At 35.5% G+C, this 13183-nt stretch overlaps 1 protein-coding gene across 1 annotated transcript; it reads right to left on the minus strand.

Moving 5' to 3' along the window:
- Window positions 1-2314: 2314 nt before the first annotated feature.
- LOC131437781 (cuticle protein 16.5-like) lies at window positions 2315-3179 on the minus strand. The gene has a single exon (XM_058607349.1). The coding sequence runs from the start codon at window positions 3071-3073 to the stop codon at window positions 2492-2494; it is 582 nt and encodes a 193-aa protein (XP_058463332.1). The 5' UTR covers window positions 3074-3179; the 3' UTR covers window positions 2315-2491.
- Window positions 3180-13183: the final 10004 nt, after the last annotated feature.

Genomic DNA, 13183 nt, shown 5'->3' on the forward strand with positions numbered 1-13183 from the left:
AAAAGGTCTTATAGCCTTATAAAATTTTCCTGAGATTTATTTTTATACCACTTCCGGTTTCGGAATTCCAAGGAAATATGTGAAAATTTATGAGAAAATATGCAATCAATTTTCTCAGAAACTTCTTGATCAATTTTCACAAACTAAGAAGCAAATGAAAAGTTTTGAGTTCTTTAAAAAGTCCCCGAAAAGTTGATCCAGATCCGACTTCCGGTTCCGGTATTACAGTGCGATTGGTGAAAATTTCAATTTCATGAGTATTTTTTCACAAACGATGGCGAAACGAGGTGCACAATTTTATAAAACTTACTGCTAAATTGATCTAGTTGACGGATCCTTTTAGTTAGTGATTATATAAAACTACTTTGGGACTACTAGTCCCCGGTTTCCGCTTCCGAAAGCACCGGTTATAGTGAAGAAAATCTCCAAAAACGGAACTCCTCGTCTCAGCAACGGTTAAGCCGTTTTTCACGATTTATAATTCAAATTAATGCTCTCATTGTCTTTAAATATACTGTGCAATTTCATGCTGATCCGACTTCCGGTTCCAAAATTATAGGGCGATGAGTGTCAAAACATTCAAATTCAAAATGATGATGCAGGGGAACGGGTATAGCGTGATGGGTAAGTCGATGCCTTTCACGCTGCCCACCTGGGTTCGATTCCCAACCCCGCAAGGGTCCGAAAACTTTTGTGGCCCGAAGAGGTGAATGAAAACAATGTTAAAACTTCTATAATCGAAAAAAAATGACGATGCAAAACTGGTACGCGGCGGTACGTGCGGCTTTGTTCCATTCACAGCGTGCTTTGTTCAATTTTGTATAGCGTGCAGGGTTGCCACATTAAAATTTATATTTTTCATGTGAAAAATATGTAAATTTCTAATCCTTTTGTTCAATTTGTACCTGCTTGTTAGTGTTATTACAAAATCATGATAAAGATGCTTTTCAACAAAAGTGCATTTATTGCCTTTCTCATAAAGAAAATTTATACAATCACTTGAAAAATTGACCAGTGGAAATTGACCCGAAAGCCTAAGTGTTCTAAATAATTCGACAGAGTTCATCGAGCTGAGCAATGTATGTGGGTGTGTGAGTATGTGTCAAATAATGTCACTCATAAAAAATCTCGTAGTCCTGTAGGTTGCTATTGAATTTCACACTGTCATTTAGAGCGACGAAGGGTAAAATTCTTCTAGATTTGGCTTAAAACTGATTCAATTTGTGGTCTATATTAGTTACTTATTAAACGAACCGACTTTGGTTATACTGGTTCCTAGTTCCTGGTTCCAGAAGTACCAGAAGTAGTAGTCAAAAAGTTTAAGACGAGACTCACTCAATTTTCACAGAGATGATTTGATCGATTTCCACAAATACACTCAAATAAAAGTTCCTACAGTCTTATAGATTGTTGTTTAATTTCATCCGGGTCCGATTTCCGGTTTCAGAACTATAGGGTAAAGTGTGTTTAATCATTTGGTGCGACGATGCAAAATAAAGAAAAATTCTTATCAACTTGACATAACTGTTTACAATTTGAAAAGGTTATGTTAGTTTATACCCAAAGAAAGTTTCTTATTTTATTCAAGATAGAAAAAAAAAATATTCACAAAATCTTCTGATGATATTTTTGAAAATATTAGTATATGAGAAAGGCATCATTACACCACTAGGTGGATTAAAACTGCTCTTGCTTCTTCGTAGAATGAGATAGCCTTAGATAAAGGTCCATAACTTCCAGAGTTTCGTTCCAATAGGCTTGAAAATTTCACAGTAAATTCTTCAAATGTTTTACCATAAGAAAATATAAAGAAAATAATAACTGATTTTTCAAAAGTGTTAGACCCTACCGGCCCCTTAATGAATACTAGCCTTCAGATTACATGTTCCGCTTCTAGAAGGTGTTCTTTTTGTAGTGATAAATAATTTTTAAGCCAAAAGATTACTCAAAAAAGTTATCAGAAATTTCCATGTTATCAAATTTAACCGAAGTACAATCTCAGATTTAAATTAATAAATTTCGTTAAATTAGTAAACATATTGAGATCTTCTGAAGTTTGGGCAAATTAATTGCATCTCTCCCAATGTTTCTTTTATTATTATTGTAATGATGATTATTACTATATACAAAAATTGTGTTTTTAATAGTGAAGAGAGCAGAGTGAATTTTATCCTTTTTGAAATTTACAAGTTGTTCAATTCTGATCCAGATTTTACACAAAAAAAACAAAGAAAACGAAGTTATGACATTTTTCAGTTTAGTAGAAACATTTGCAAAAATAATTAAAGATTCGACCACATAAAAACCAGAACACTTAGATATTTCTTTCGGATTTTATTTCGCAAAGAACAAATTACTCATCAACCTACATTACTATCCAGTCGATTTTTTTTAATTTTTCTCATCTTTCACATAAACAATCCAAAAAGCGAACAAAAGAAAAATAATTACTTGAGCGGCATTTCGAAAACTTTGTTTGACAGTCAAGTGCCTAGTGCTTGGCGTACACGGTCGGGACTCCGCTGTAGTAGCTTCCGGTGTAGGCGATCGGGGAAGCAGCGTATCCGTAGGCAGGGGCAGCAGCGTAGGTCAGGGCTGGGGCAGCAGCATAGCTGTAGGCTGGGGCAGCAGCGTAGGTCAGGGCAGGGGCGGCTTCAACATAGGCAGCCTTGGCAATTGGGGCTGCGGCGTAGGTCAGGGCTGGGGCAGCCTGAACGTAAGCAGTCTGGATAGCTGGAGTGGCCACAGTGTGGTAGGTGGTCTTCTCGATCGGAGTTTCGACGACGGTCTTCTTCACAGCTGGAGCATACACTTCCTCGGCGACCTGTTTGTTGTGGTACTGAGTGACGCTTTGATGCGAGTATCCGGTTGGGATTTTCTTCTCAATGTTTCCAACATGGGCAATGGCTGGCTCTTCGATGATGCTCTTCTGGTAGGCGATTTCCTTCTGGGCTACCACAGCCGGAACAGCGGCGTACGAGGTGTAGGCAAGGGGTGCCGAAGCGATCACGGCACCATGAGGGGCAGCAGCGGCAACGGCAAGAACAACGGACAACACCACCAATCGGAACATTTTGAAAGATTGTTTTATTTCTTGAGAGGTCTGTGTTGTAGACGTGAAAAATGCGTGCGTTGAAGCTAGTTGTTTGATGAACGATTAAACGTTGACTGTACCTCTCCGCTCATTCGGTCAATCTTTTATAGTAATCCTAAAATCAAACATCGGGTCCGCCCGCGAGACGGATCTAGCCCTCCAGAACGAAGGTGCGACAGAAAAAGAGCAATCGCAACGACAAGCAAGTATTGCGCTATTTTTATTTCGCGCGATCGAGAGCTACGACTCTCATAATTGTATTTAGCGTACTTCTGCTCTTCGGAATCGCCACTTCTTGTAGGACTGACAATCAGGTCCAGACTGGAATTAGCATACGATATACAAAATTTTATGATTGCGTGAAACAGCAAAATTAGATCCCTTGCCGTAATTTTTCAACTTTCGAAACTTCTTATTTTTTTTTTGTAAGATTGAAATTTTGATATGCCATTGTCGAAACGGACTAATGAAGTAAAATCTGTTTTGTCTCAGTAGTTGTAAGTAAAGTTCACCGAATTTCAACCGCACTCTGGTAAGTTTGATGAAGCAGAAATGAGCAGTAACACTGAACGGCCTTGCGCTTTGAAAAAGTTCGGGTTCGGGCGTATCGCGAACGGACAGTTTGGCATCATGCATTGCACCATCGAACTGCGATCAGACGACCTACCGACTGCGCATGAAAACCGGAATGCGTAAGATGCAGGAAATGAACTAGTTCAATTTTTTTTCAGCAGCAGGGTGTAACGAACGATCCTTTCTTGGCGAGGCTTGTTGACGTGATTCAGTTTCGACGCGAGTCGATCACAAAAATTGAATTGTGATCGACAAACTGTGCATAGAGGTGCACCTCCACTATAACGGACATTGGTTAGGGGGCACAGAAAAATCTTCACTTCAATGTCAAGATCGGAATACATTTTCATTGGCTGTTGCTCGAATTATCGTCGAGTTGATATTCCGCTTCATCGATCGCGCTTGCTTTTGCTTGCCTGACATTTCTAGGAATTTTAAGATGATTGATGTAAGTCCGGTTTTCTGATGGCAATTGATACCAAATTAAACAATTAATTTTTCTATTATTTGAAGCAATTAGAGTTAACTAGTAGTCATTTATGTGAAATTTGTAAGGCATCTATGTGTGAATAATATTGCTATCGAATCGTATAGAGGGATTTGAGAAACGGAAATTGTTTTAAACCTTTAACTGAAATTGCCCAATGGCTTTCTAAAAAACAGATTTTCCGACAAATTTAGTTTTATAAACGCAATAGAATATAGTTACTGCTTTCTTGAACGAAGTTCATTGTTCTGTATCGACACACTTCGCCAATTTTACGATTTCTGCTGGCACAAAGCGTTCTTCTAGATCGCAAAACGAACTCGACACAACATAGCGTTAACACATTTACTTGCGCAATTAAAGGTTCTGATTTGAAAGACTTCCTTGCCGATTCTAAGTGTACAGGATTATTGCCTGATTGTACTAACTCTAAGAATCCTTCCAGGTCAGCGAGGGTACCGTTTAACAAGCGAAAATGACCTCTCTTTGCACAGACGACGCGGCATGCACGAGATTTTGCAAAAAACGCTGGTCAATAGATTCCCACGTCTTTTGTAGACTTTCGAATATTGGTTGGTAACGTTGGATTTATGTAGTTTTGCATAAAAAATATACCATGAATTTTCTACTGGATTCTACTGGATTCCGGGAAATCCCATCGATTGGAGCCATGCCTCACAGTATGTTTAATGTTCTTATCCCTGAGGTCCTTGCTACTTTGTTCCATATATATCAAATTTACTCAGTCTAACAAATATCACACCAACGAATCTTCCAAGAAGGAATAGGTTTATCCGTATGTTTTTTTGTTCTGCTTGCTGATAAAAAGTGTAAGTAGGGTGAATTTTAGCGGGTGAAATTTGCATTAGAAATTGGATATTTTTACCATCGGTTGCTCAAATTTCTGGGTTCACAAAGAGCAGCCAGTGTATGAACCAGAGTTGCCAGTAGGTTGGTTTTAGGTATTTTGCTTCGATGTACTGTGAAACTCAAACTTTAAACGTGTGGAAAAATTTTGGCGTTCGTATACGGAACGATTGAGTAGTCTATTAGTCCTAAGAAATAATCTTTAAGGAAAAGTATCGTTTGTTCAGAGTAATAAACTATTCCATGTATAATCCAAACCATATTCTTGAACATTTGACGATGTCTACCCAAGACACCAAATTTTCAAAATGCCGTACTTCAAAAAACAAGAACATCAACGCAACTCTATTATTTTCACTTTAATAACTTCGAAAAAGGTTATTCACAATATTAGAATTTCAATCTATTAAAGTTTGCTGCGTGCGACTCCATTGTGATTAAATTTTACGATGTTCTAAAATCATCACTAAAATTGTATTTTACCCCTGTATCATCTCGAAATTCTAGTATTAGTTCGCATTATCGAACCGATCATTTTCAATGCAACAAAATATATTAAGCAACTGTTTGATAACAGTAAACTACAATGTTTCCATAAGACTGCAGAATTGGCTTGTCACGTTGTGTAGTACTCAAAATCATACTGATTATATGAACAGTTATTTCTTCTCCCAAACAGTGGAATCCGGCGGAAAAAAATGAACCAACAATAGATCCACTGGGTTCCTGTTTTCATGTCGTAAAAGGCGACAATTGCAGGAGTTTCTTTTTCCTTTCAGTTATCAGATATTTTCAATGTCTCACTTCTGATTACTCTATTTAACTAAATTATCTCTTCATTCAACCTATCAATTTCCGTCTAGCTTCGGAGAAAAGTTTATGTGGACTGTTTTCTTCTTCCATGTTATTGATTGTCTTTCGGGATTATAAATTGCGCAAATCCGTTGATATTACAAAGTTAATAACAGAGATAACATATATTAATATATTGAATACATAGTAAAAATAACACTTGATATGAATATTTCAAACAATGAATTAATATTTTTCTCGGTAGCCGGCTGCCCAGATCAACCAATATAACCAATTAAAAATTTTAACAAATAATTAAAATAATAAAGCGGAAATAATACTGAATCAAGACGCGTGTGAAATCTGTTGACCTTTATTTGGTGATTTAAAATGATTTTATAACAACAGTTTAGAATATGTCAATGCAATGAATCAACTATTTTGTCTAAAACCCATTCACTCGTTTATTTTGTATCACGTAATTTCATTTATACAAAATCGGGAAGTTTTTATTCTTTACGCGATAGTATGGCAAATTTTTCTTCAGTTCCTCGAATAAGAGCTGTGAATCAAGACTTCCCGGGACTTCAATATAGGATATTGTTGAAACGTTCACTCGGAAAGTCAGTGAGTTTAGTGGTACATCCGAGCATCTTGAAACCGGAACATATTGAGTCGCGCGCGAATAATACCAATACTGAAATTTTTACTAACAAATATCCTTCTCCCGTGACACTTGTATATACGGCCTCTAGTAACAACAAGTGTTGGACTAACATCCTTTCCCATTCCTTAGATGATCTACGTTCGGGCCTGGCCGGGGCCAGTACTGATCAATGAATTCTGGGATTACCAGAAGATGTACATTGAAGGATGATTTACCAGTCCCAGGTCGGATCATCTAGAAACTTCCTGTACAATTTCAGCTAATCCCGATCAATAACGGAGTAGCAACCTGGGGTGGTCTCCGCTTGCTGATAAAAAGCCGTCGCACAGCACAGTTTTTTTAATTCGCCTATCGAGTAGTGTTGAGAAAAAATCAAAATTTTGACAATCGCGACTAAAATTTTTTGACAACGCGATTCTCACTGAAACTGATTTTGCATGGCAAAAAATTGATATTCAAGAAAAAAGTTCGCACATTGAATATATCTGATATGATTCTCGAACAGAAAATTTTGCAGAATACATGATGAATAAATTCCCAGATCAACAAAAATTGAATCTTTCAGAAAATTTTCATCGTGCGTAGGGTGGTTGATAAGTGGATCAATAGTGGTGGTGTATTTGACATTTTGTCGGCACTACATCATTAATAAAAGCAGCAAGTGCTGTGATTAATAATAGTTGTAATGATGATAAAAACAATCACAAAAGATGTTATGCAGTTGATTGAAAAATATTAGCTATGCGATACCATTTAGCTTGAATAACGTACGCAGAAGTAACAGGAGCGCAGGCTACCGCTATGTCAATTCAAACGTGCCAAACATTGCGGCTACTGTGTATTCGTGACTTGCTGACAATGCTGTGTGCCTGTTACTTCTATGAATTGAATTCATGCTGAATAGCATTTGTACAGTGTAATCAGCCAGCGGGAATGAAAACAGTCTTTTGTCGCTATAATTTCTATTTGGAATGCGGCAAAAATATATTTGTTCATATTAACCACCGCACGTGCATCGAAAATATTGCAGTCATTATTTCTCAGTTACGGTTTAGTTGCAAATTTTTTCCAGCAGAGATTTTTTTTATTAATGAAAATATAATAATTACATCTTGCACGAATCACTTCGATGTCGAACTGAAGCGTAGTGTAACTTCTGCATCGAAATATCATCGGAGACTTTTCTCACTTTCGATTATCTCTTTAGCGATATTTCTGTGGGTGGAATTCGTCATCAAATTTCGTTGACACTTGTCACCTGTGAAGTTCGAAGCTCAGTTTTGTGGATGCTTGTTGCATGAATGAAAATATTGGAAGATTTTTTTTAGAAAATCTCTTGATTTTCTGATTTTTGCACGAATGGTAGTGAAATGAACTTTTTCTAATCATGATTTTCCCAACACTGGTTCCGAGTAAAGTCTAACATCTTAAAGATATATCGTCAATATGAGTAAAACATCTGTTTTAATCCCCCTAGTAGTGGTGTTACTATGGAATATCGATGTATTACGGAGTTTTCTACCCAATACTTGGTGCTTTTGGAATAGGAAAAGTAGGACCAACGTAATCGAAGTTATTTTGTTTTCGATCTTATAACAAGTTAAATAAATTCGATTGGTTTTGACATCAGATCAGTTTTAATTCCTTTTGACGTCGTTATTTATATTAAAGGTTGATATTTTCAACACGGACCGGACTTTCCGGACCTCCCAAGAAAGTTTCTCCCATTTTCCTCCTCCCACTTGGTGGCCTTACTTTTGAGAAGGGTCTAAGTAACAATTCTACTGAGGCAGTGTGCATTATTAAATATATCGTTGAAAAAGAAGTAAAAGTTTCTTAAATTAATCGCAAACGATTTGATTTAGTGTTTTCGGAAATGTTTTAAGAAACTATTGGGACTATATGCAGAAAAGATACACTGAGAAACAGATGTTGTGTTTTTATTTTGTTCTATAAATAAAATAAAAAATCAATTTTCTCTTCAAAAGGTATTTTTGTTTCTTTTGCTATGTTGTAGCTGATGACTGATAAAGTTTATTACACTATTGCTCAAGATGGAGAAATAATGAACCAAAAAGTTATAGTCTATTTCATATAACTAAAGTTTTGAAAATTATTCAAATATTATTATTAATGGTTCTCGTCAGAATTGTGGAAGAACGAAAAATTTCCAATTTCGATTGTTAAATAAAATTTTGATATATGAGAACAGTAGCTCTCAAGATACAACGAATTTAAATTACCGATTACTGAAGCTCTATAACCTTCGGTCATGTTAGATGTTTTGTTTCTTTTTCTGAAAGAGTAGATAATTTATAACTTCTATGCTAGTAGTAATTCTGTAATATAGTAATTTTATGTGCGACTAGGTTGTGTAAAATAATATACATTGTAAGAAATTTCATCAGTTTTTCATTTTTTCGAAAAAAGTCTTCTCAAAGCACAAAACTTGTATTACCTTCTGTATAGTGGGTCAAAAAGAAAAAAATATGGATAAAAATATGATAAGGTTACAATATAATAAAATCACGAAATGGTAACAATCACTTCGCGAAATGTTGATGAATCGAATTCGGAGAAAGAAATATGATATTCGAGAAAAAAATCTTACAGTAAAAATTTTAATTTTCCATCTGATTCTAAAATATTCCCGCAAACACCAAATTAATTTGAACCGCTTATGAAAAGTAAGGCTAGGGATAAAATTATGATGGGAGTTAAAGAGATTATTAGTTGCAAATTGTCTGTTTTTGGTCATGAAGAATACTTCCGCAAAATTTGAGCCGATTAAAAAATAAACGAAAATAAAACTTGTGATTTCCGATAAAACCGCTCTGCATTCGTTCTGTTTTTGCACAGATTTTCGGGAATCCAATCAATCGAACTGCATGAAAATGAAAACAAATAAATCGACCCTCATCAAAACATATTTTACATCAAAATCTTGCAAATATTCTCTGTATAATTGGAAAAGAAATTACAGGCGTGACCAATTAATAATTTATTTAACACATTCACTATAAACTGCTTTTATGTTTTCGTGATTTTTGTTTTTCTTCAAAGTGATCATAATAGGAATAAAAACTATGCATTATAATCTGTTAAACTCAAGTGATGAATTAAAGTGTCGATTTGTCGGTTACGTCATCTATACGATTACATCTCTCGAACAACGCATATGTTCGCCATAACTCTTTCGAATATCATGGCTTAACTATGGCCTAATTATGCCGAAGTTAAGCTTTTAAATAAACCGAAGTTTATCGAAATTCGTTGTGTCATCTTCGAGCAACAAATATCGCCGAATAAAAGGACGGCTTGTCGGTTACGTGACTTATAGGGGAGAGTGTTCGGTTATCGGCACCCTTTTCTTTTAAGCTTATAACTTCTGACTAAGTGCACATTATGCGGACATATATACATCAATGGAAACCTGAAGTCCCTAGCTAACAACTGAATAAGAAACTAAGTTGATTCAATCGATTGAAAAAAAAAATTATTATCAATTTAGTAAACTGATAAATTTTGGCCATTACAAAAAAGGTGTTCGGTTACCGGCACCCCAAGAAATTTCGCTAAAAATGGAAAAATATAAGTAAAGTAAATTTATTCCTTACGGAGGTGTTTTGGATCAAAGTCTTCATTGTCTGATGATAACTTCGCATTGGCTTTCTTTTTTCACTGGCTTTATTGTTGATTCGGCCTGTCTTCCACCAGTTTCGCGGAATTAAATACGTTGCTGCAGTCGAATTTATTGGCTTCTTATCCACTAAGCAACGTTTAATGGTACTAAACAGTGCATTAAAGTTCATTTTCCTTGACTTGGACGATTTGTTTGAAGTCGCCATGGCTAACAGAACCAGAGAACAAATTTTTTTACTCATATGACGGATGTATTGAAGCCGTTAAGTTGTCCACGTATTGCATATCACCAGAGATGCCAGGTAATATAATAAGTTCAGCTAGCAAAAAGAAAAGATCGCGCCAATTTTCAAAAATCTGTAATTTCTGACGAATGACTGTAAACAATCGAAATTTCAAAAGTCTGTAAAAGTCTTTAGATGAAAAAAGGTTTACATGTCAACTAGGAAATTTGAAAATTTACAGACAAATTTTCAGACGCGATTTGTCGAAAAAAAAATGGGATGCCGGTAACCGAAATCGGTAGCCATTTTGAAAATGACGAAAAAAAACTTTGGTTGCGAAAATTTTGATAGAATGATTTTTCACCTTTTCGATTGATGCTTTTCAATTTATGATACTATAAAACACTCATAAACAACTCTTGTATTGATTTTCACGCAATTAAAATTTGTTCCGAGCGTAGCAGAGAGTACAAGCGTCTGTTTGCTTCGGTATTCGGCACAAAAAGAACGTGCTGCTGTTACACACACATGACATTTGTCGGAATGACGCTATCTGCTTTTTGTAGAAAGTTACGGTGATGTGTCGGCAATCGAACACTGCCGGCTACCGAACATCTTCCCCTACCATTTCATTTCCGGAACGAGAAGTGACAGTCATTTGACCTTTGAAGTTAATTTATGGTTCTAGTAGCTTTCAAACGCGCCTAAGCTGGTAGAAAACCGTTCGGAAATTTCCAAAAAAAAAAAAATTTTTTTTGTTGGCATTGTAATTATTATTATATCTCCGCAGTCAGTAGTGACAGCATTTTGAACTTTGAACCCTTTAAATTTCGAGCCAAGCAGCTTTCAAAAAGGCCTGAGCTAGTTAGAATCGGCTTAGCCATCTTCGAGAATCTAGGGGTTTCGGAAAAAAGTGATTCGAATGTAGCAGAGGTTAGAAATTTTCGTACATTTGAACTGTAAAAAGTGATTAGTTACGTACGATCGATGAAAAAAATCTGACAAAGTCGAATTTTTCCAGAATCTTCAGAGGAGTATCTGAAACTACAAGCCTAAATTTAGTACTATCGAAATGCTGTTTTATCAAGAACTAGCTTAAGACAAGTTTCCTCCAAAAAACACCTTTTGTTAAATTCACTTATTATTCAAACAATATTTCAAAATTATACTTTTTTTACAAATGAAAGTACATATTTTAAATTTCGTAAAAAAATCATTTAATGTTTTTACCTTTTTTTATATATATAAAAAATAGGTATAGAATTCGCTCAAACTTTCGAAAAATTTTCCGAGGCCCGGAGGGCCGAATGTCATATACCATTCGATTCAGCTCGACGAACTGAGCAAATGTCTGTGTGTGTGTGTGTGTGTGTGTGTGTGTATGTGTGTGTGTCTGTATGTGTGTTGTCAACTAAGAGGTCGAGATCTCAGAGATGGCTGGACCGATTTTGATCAAACTAGTCGCAAATGAAAGGTCTCCCCGTCACCCAGAACGCTATTGAATGGTTTTGAGATCGGATGTTTACTTTTTGAGTTATACGAAGTTTTATGTCAAAATTTTCACAAAATTTCAAAATTTTTTTTTTTGACAGTATCTGTCACAATTGACCTTGAAAACAGAATATGTTTTCAGACTTAGATTCTGCACGGCAATACCTATCCAACAAGCCATAGATTGTTAAAATCCGTCCATTTTTAACGGAGATATCGAATTTTTTGTGTAAGCGACTTTTCCCCCATATTTCAGCAGTAGAAGTTCTGAGCGCTGTATGACAAAGAAAAGCTTGGGAGCAACGTAAAACACGATTTTTTATACTGTTACATACAATAGTTTCTAAGTACCAAAAAGACTGTGAACAGCATTATTTTTCATGACATTTTGCCTCGGACCAATTTTAGCACGGTTCGTTTTTGGCAACATAATCGTTCGAATATGACATATATAAACCAGATGACGGCAGATTTTTTTTAATTATATTGTTTTAAACTACTTATAGCAATAAATGCTGGAAGAACATAACACCCATATACCATTCGAATCAGTTCGTCGAGATCAGCAAATGAGTGTGTGACAAATAATTTCAAACAATTTTCTCGGAAAATTTCTTTTCTACAAATTCAGATTCATACGAAAAGTCGTATGCTCCCAAACAAAGTTCCTGAATTATGTTTGGTTCCGACCTCTGGTTCCGGAACTTCAGGATGATATATGAAACGAAATCAAAATTGTGTAACTCATTCTTCTCGTAGATGACTGAACCGATCTAAGATTCAAATGAAATCTAAGAATCATCTAAGATTCAAATGAAATGTTTCAAGATTTTATAAAACATTTTGCTCTTCAGCCAGATCCAACATCCGGTTTCGGGGATACAGGGTGATTGGTATAAACATGTCTATTCCACATAAATTGATCAGGTTTATCGGGTTAGCAGATTTGGATAGCCGATAAAAAAAATTAACTTTTTGTCGATTCAGAAGGCACCCAAAAATTTAATTCGTGCTATGATTTCTCAAAGATGTCTGCACTGATTTTCAAATATTTTGAAACAAATGTAAATTATACAGCTATTCAGGTGAATTTATCTGACTTCGGCCATACCGATTTTAGAATTCCGGTTCCAGTATAAAATCGTTTCTCAAAGCTCAATCGTTTTCTCAAAAAAAGCCTAATCAAATATCAGAAACAAAAATTCAAATTAAAATAAACTTATATACAAAATTAATTAATTTTATACATACATACAAAAATTAATTAATTTTATCCAATTATGACTTCTGGTTCTCGAATTACATGATGATGAATTTTTAAAATTCAAACCGATATAGAAGATGGG

This window comes from Malaya genurostris, chromosome 3 (assembly GCF_030247185.1).
Source record: "Malaya genurostris strain Urasoe2022 chromosome 3, Malgen_1.1, whole genome shotgun sequence".
In the NCBI taxonomy this organism is placed as follows: Eukaryota; Metazoa; Arthropoda; class Insecta; order Diptera; family Culicidae; genus Malaya; species Malaya genurostris.

What these genes read in the sequence shown, in the direction of transcription:
- LOC131437781 (XM_058607349.1), bottom strand. Translation starts at nt 3,073, where the DNA reads ATGTTCCGATTGGTGGTGTTGTCCGTTGTTCTTGCCGTTGCCGCTGCT.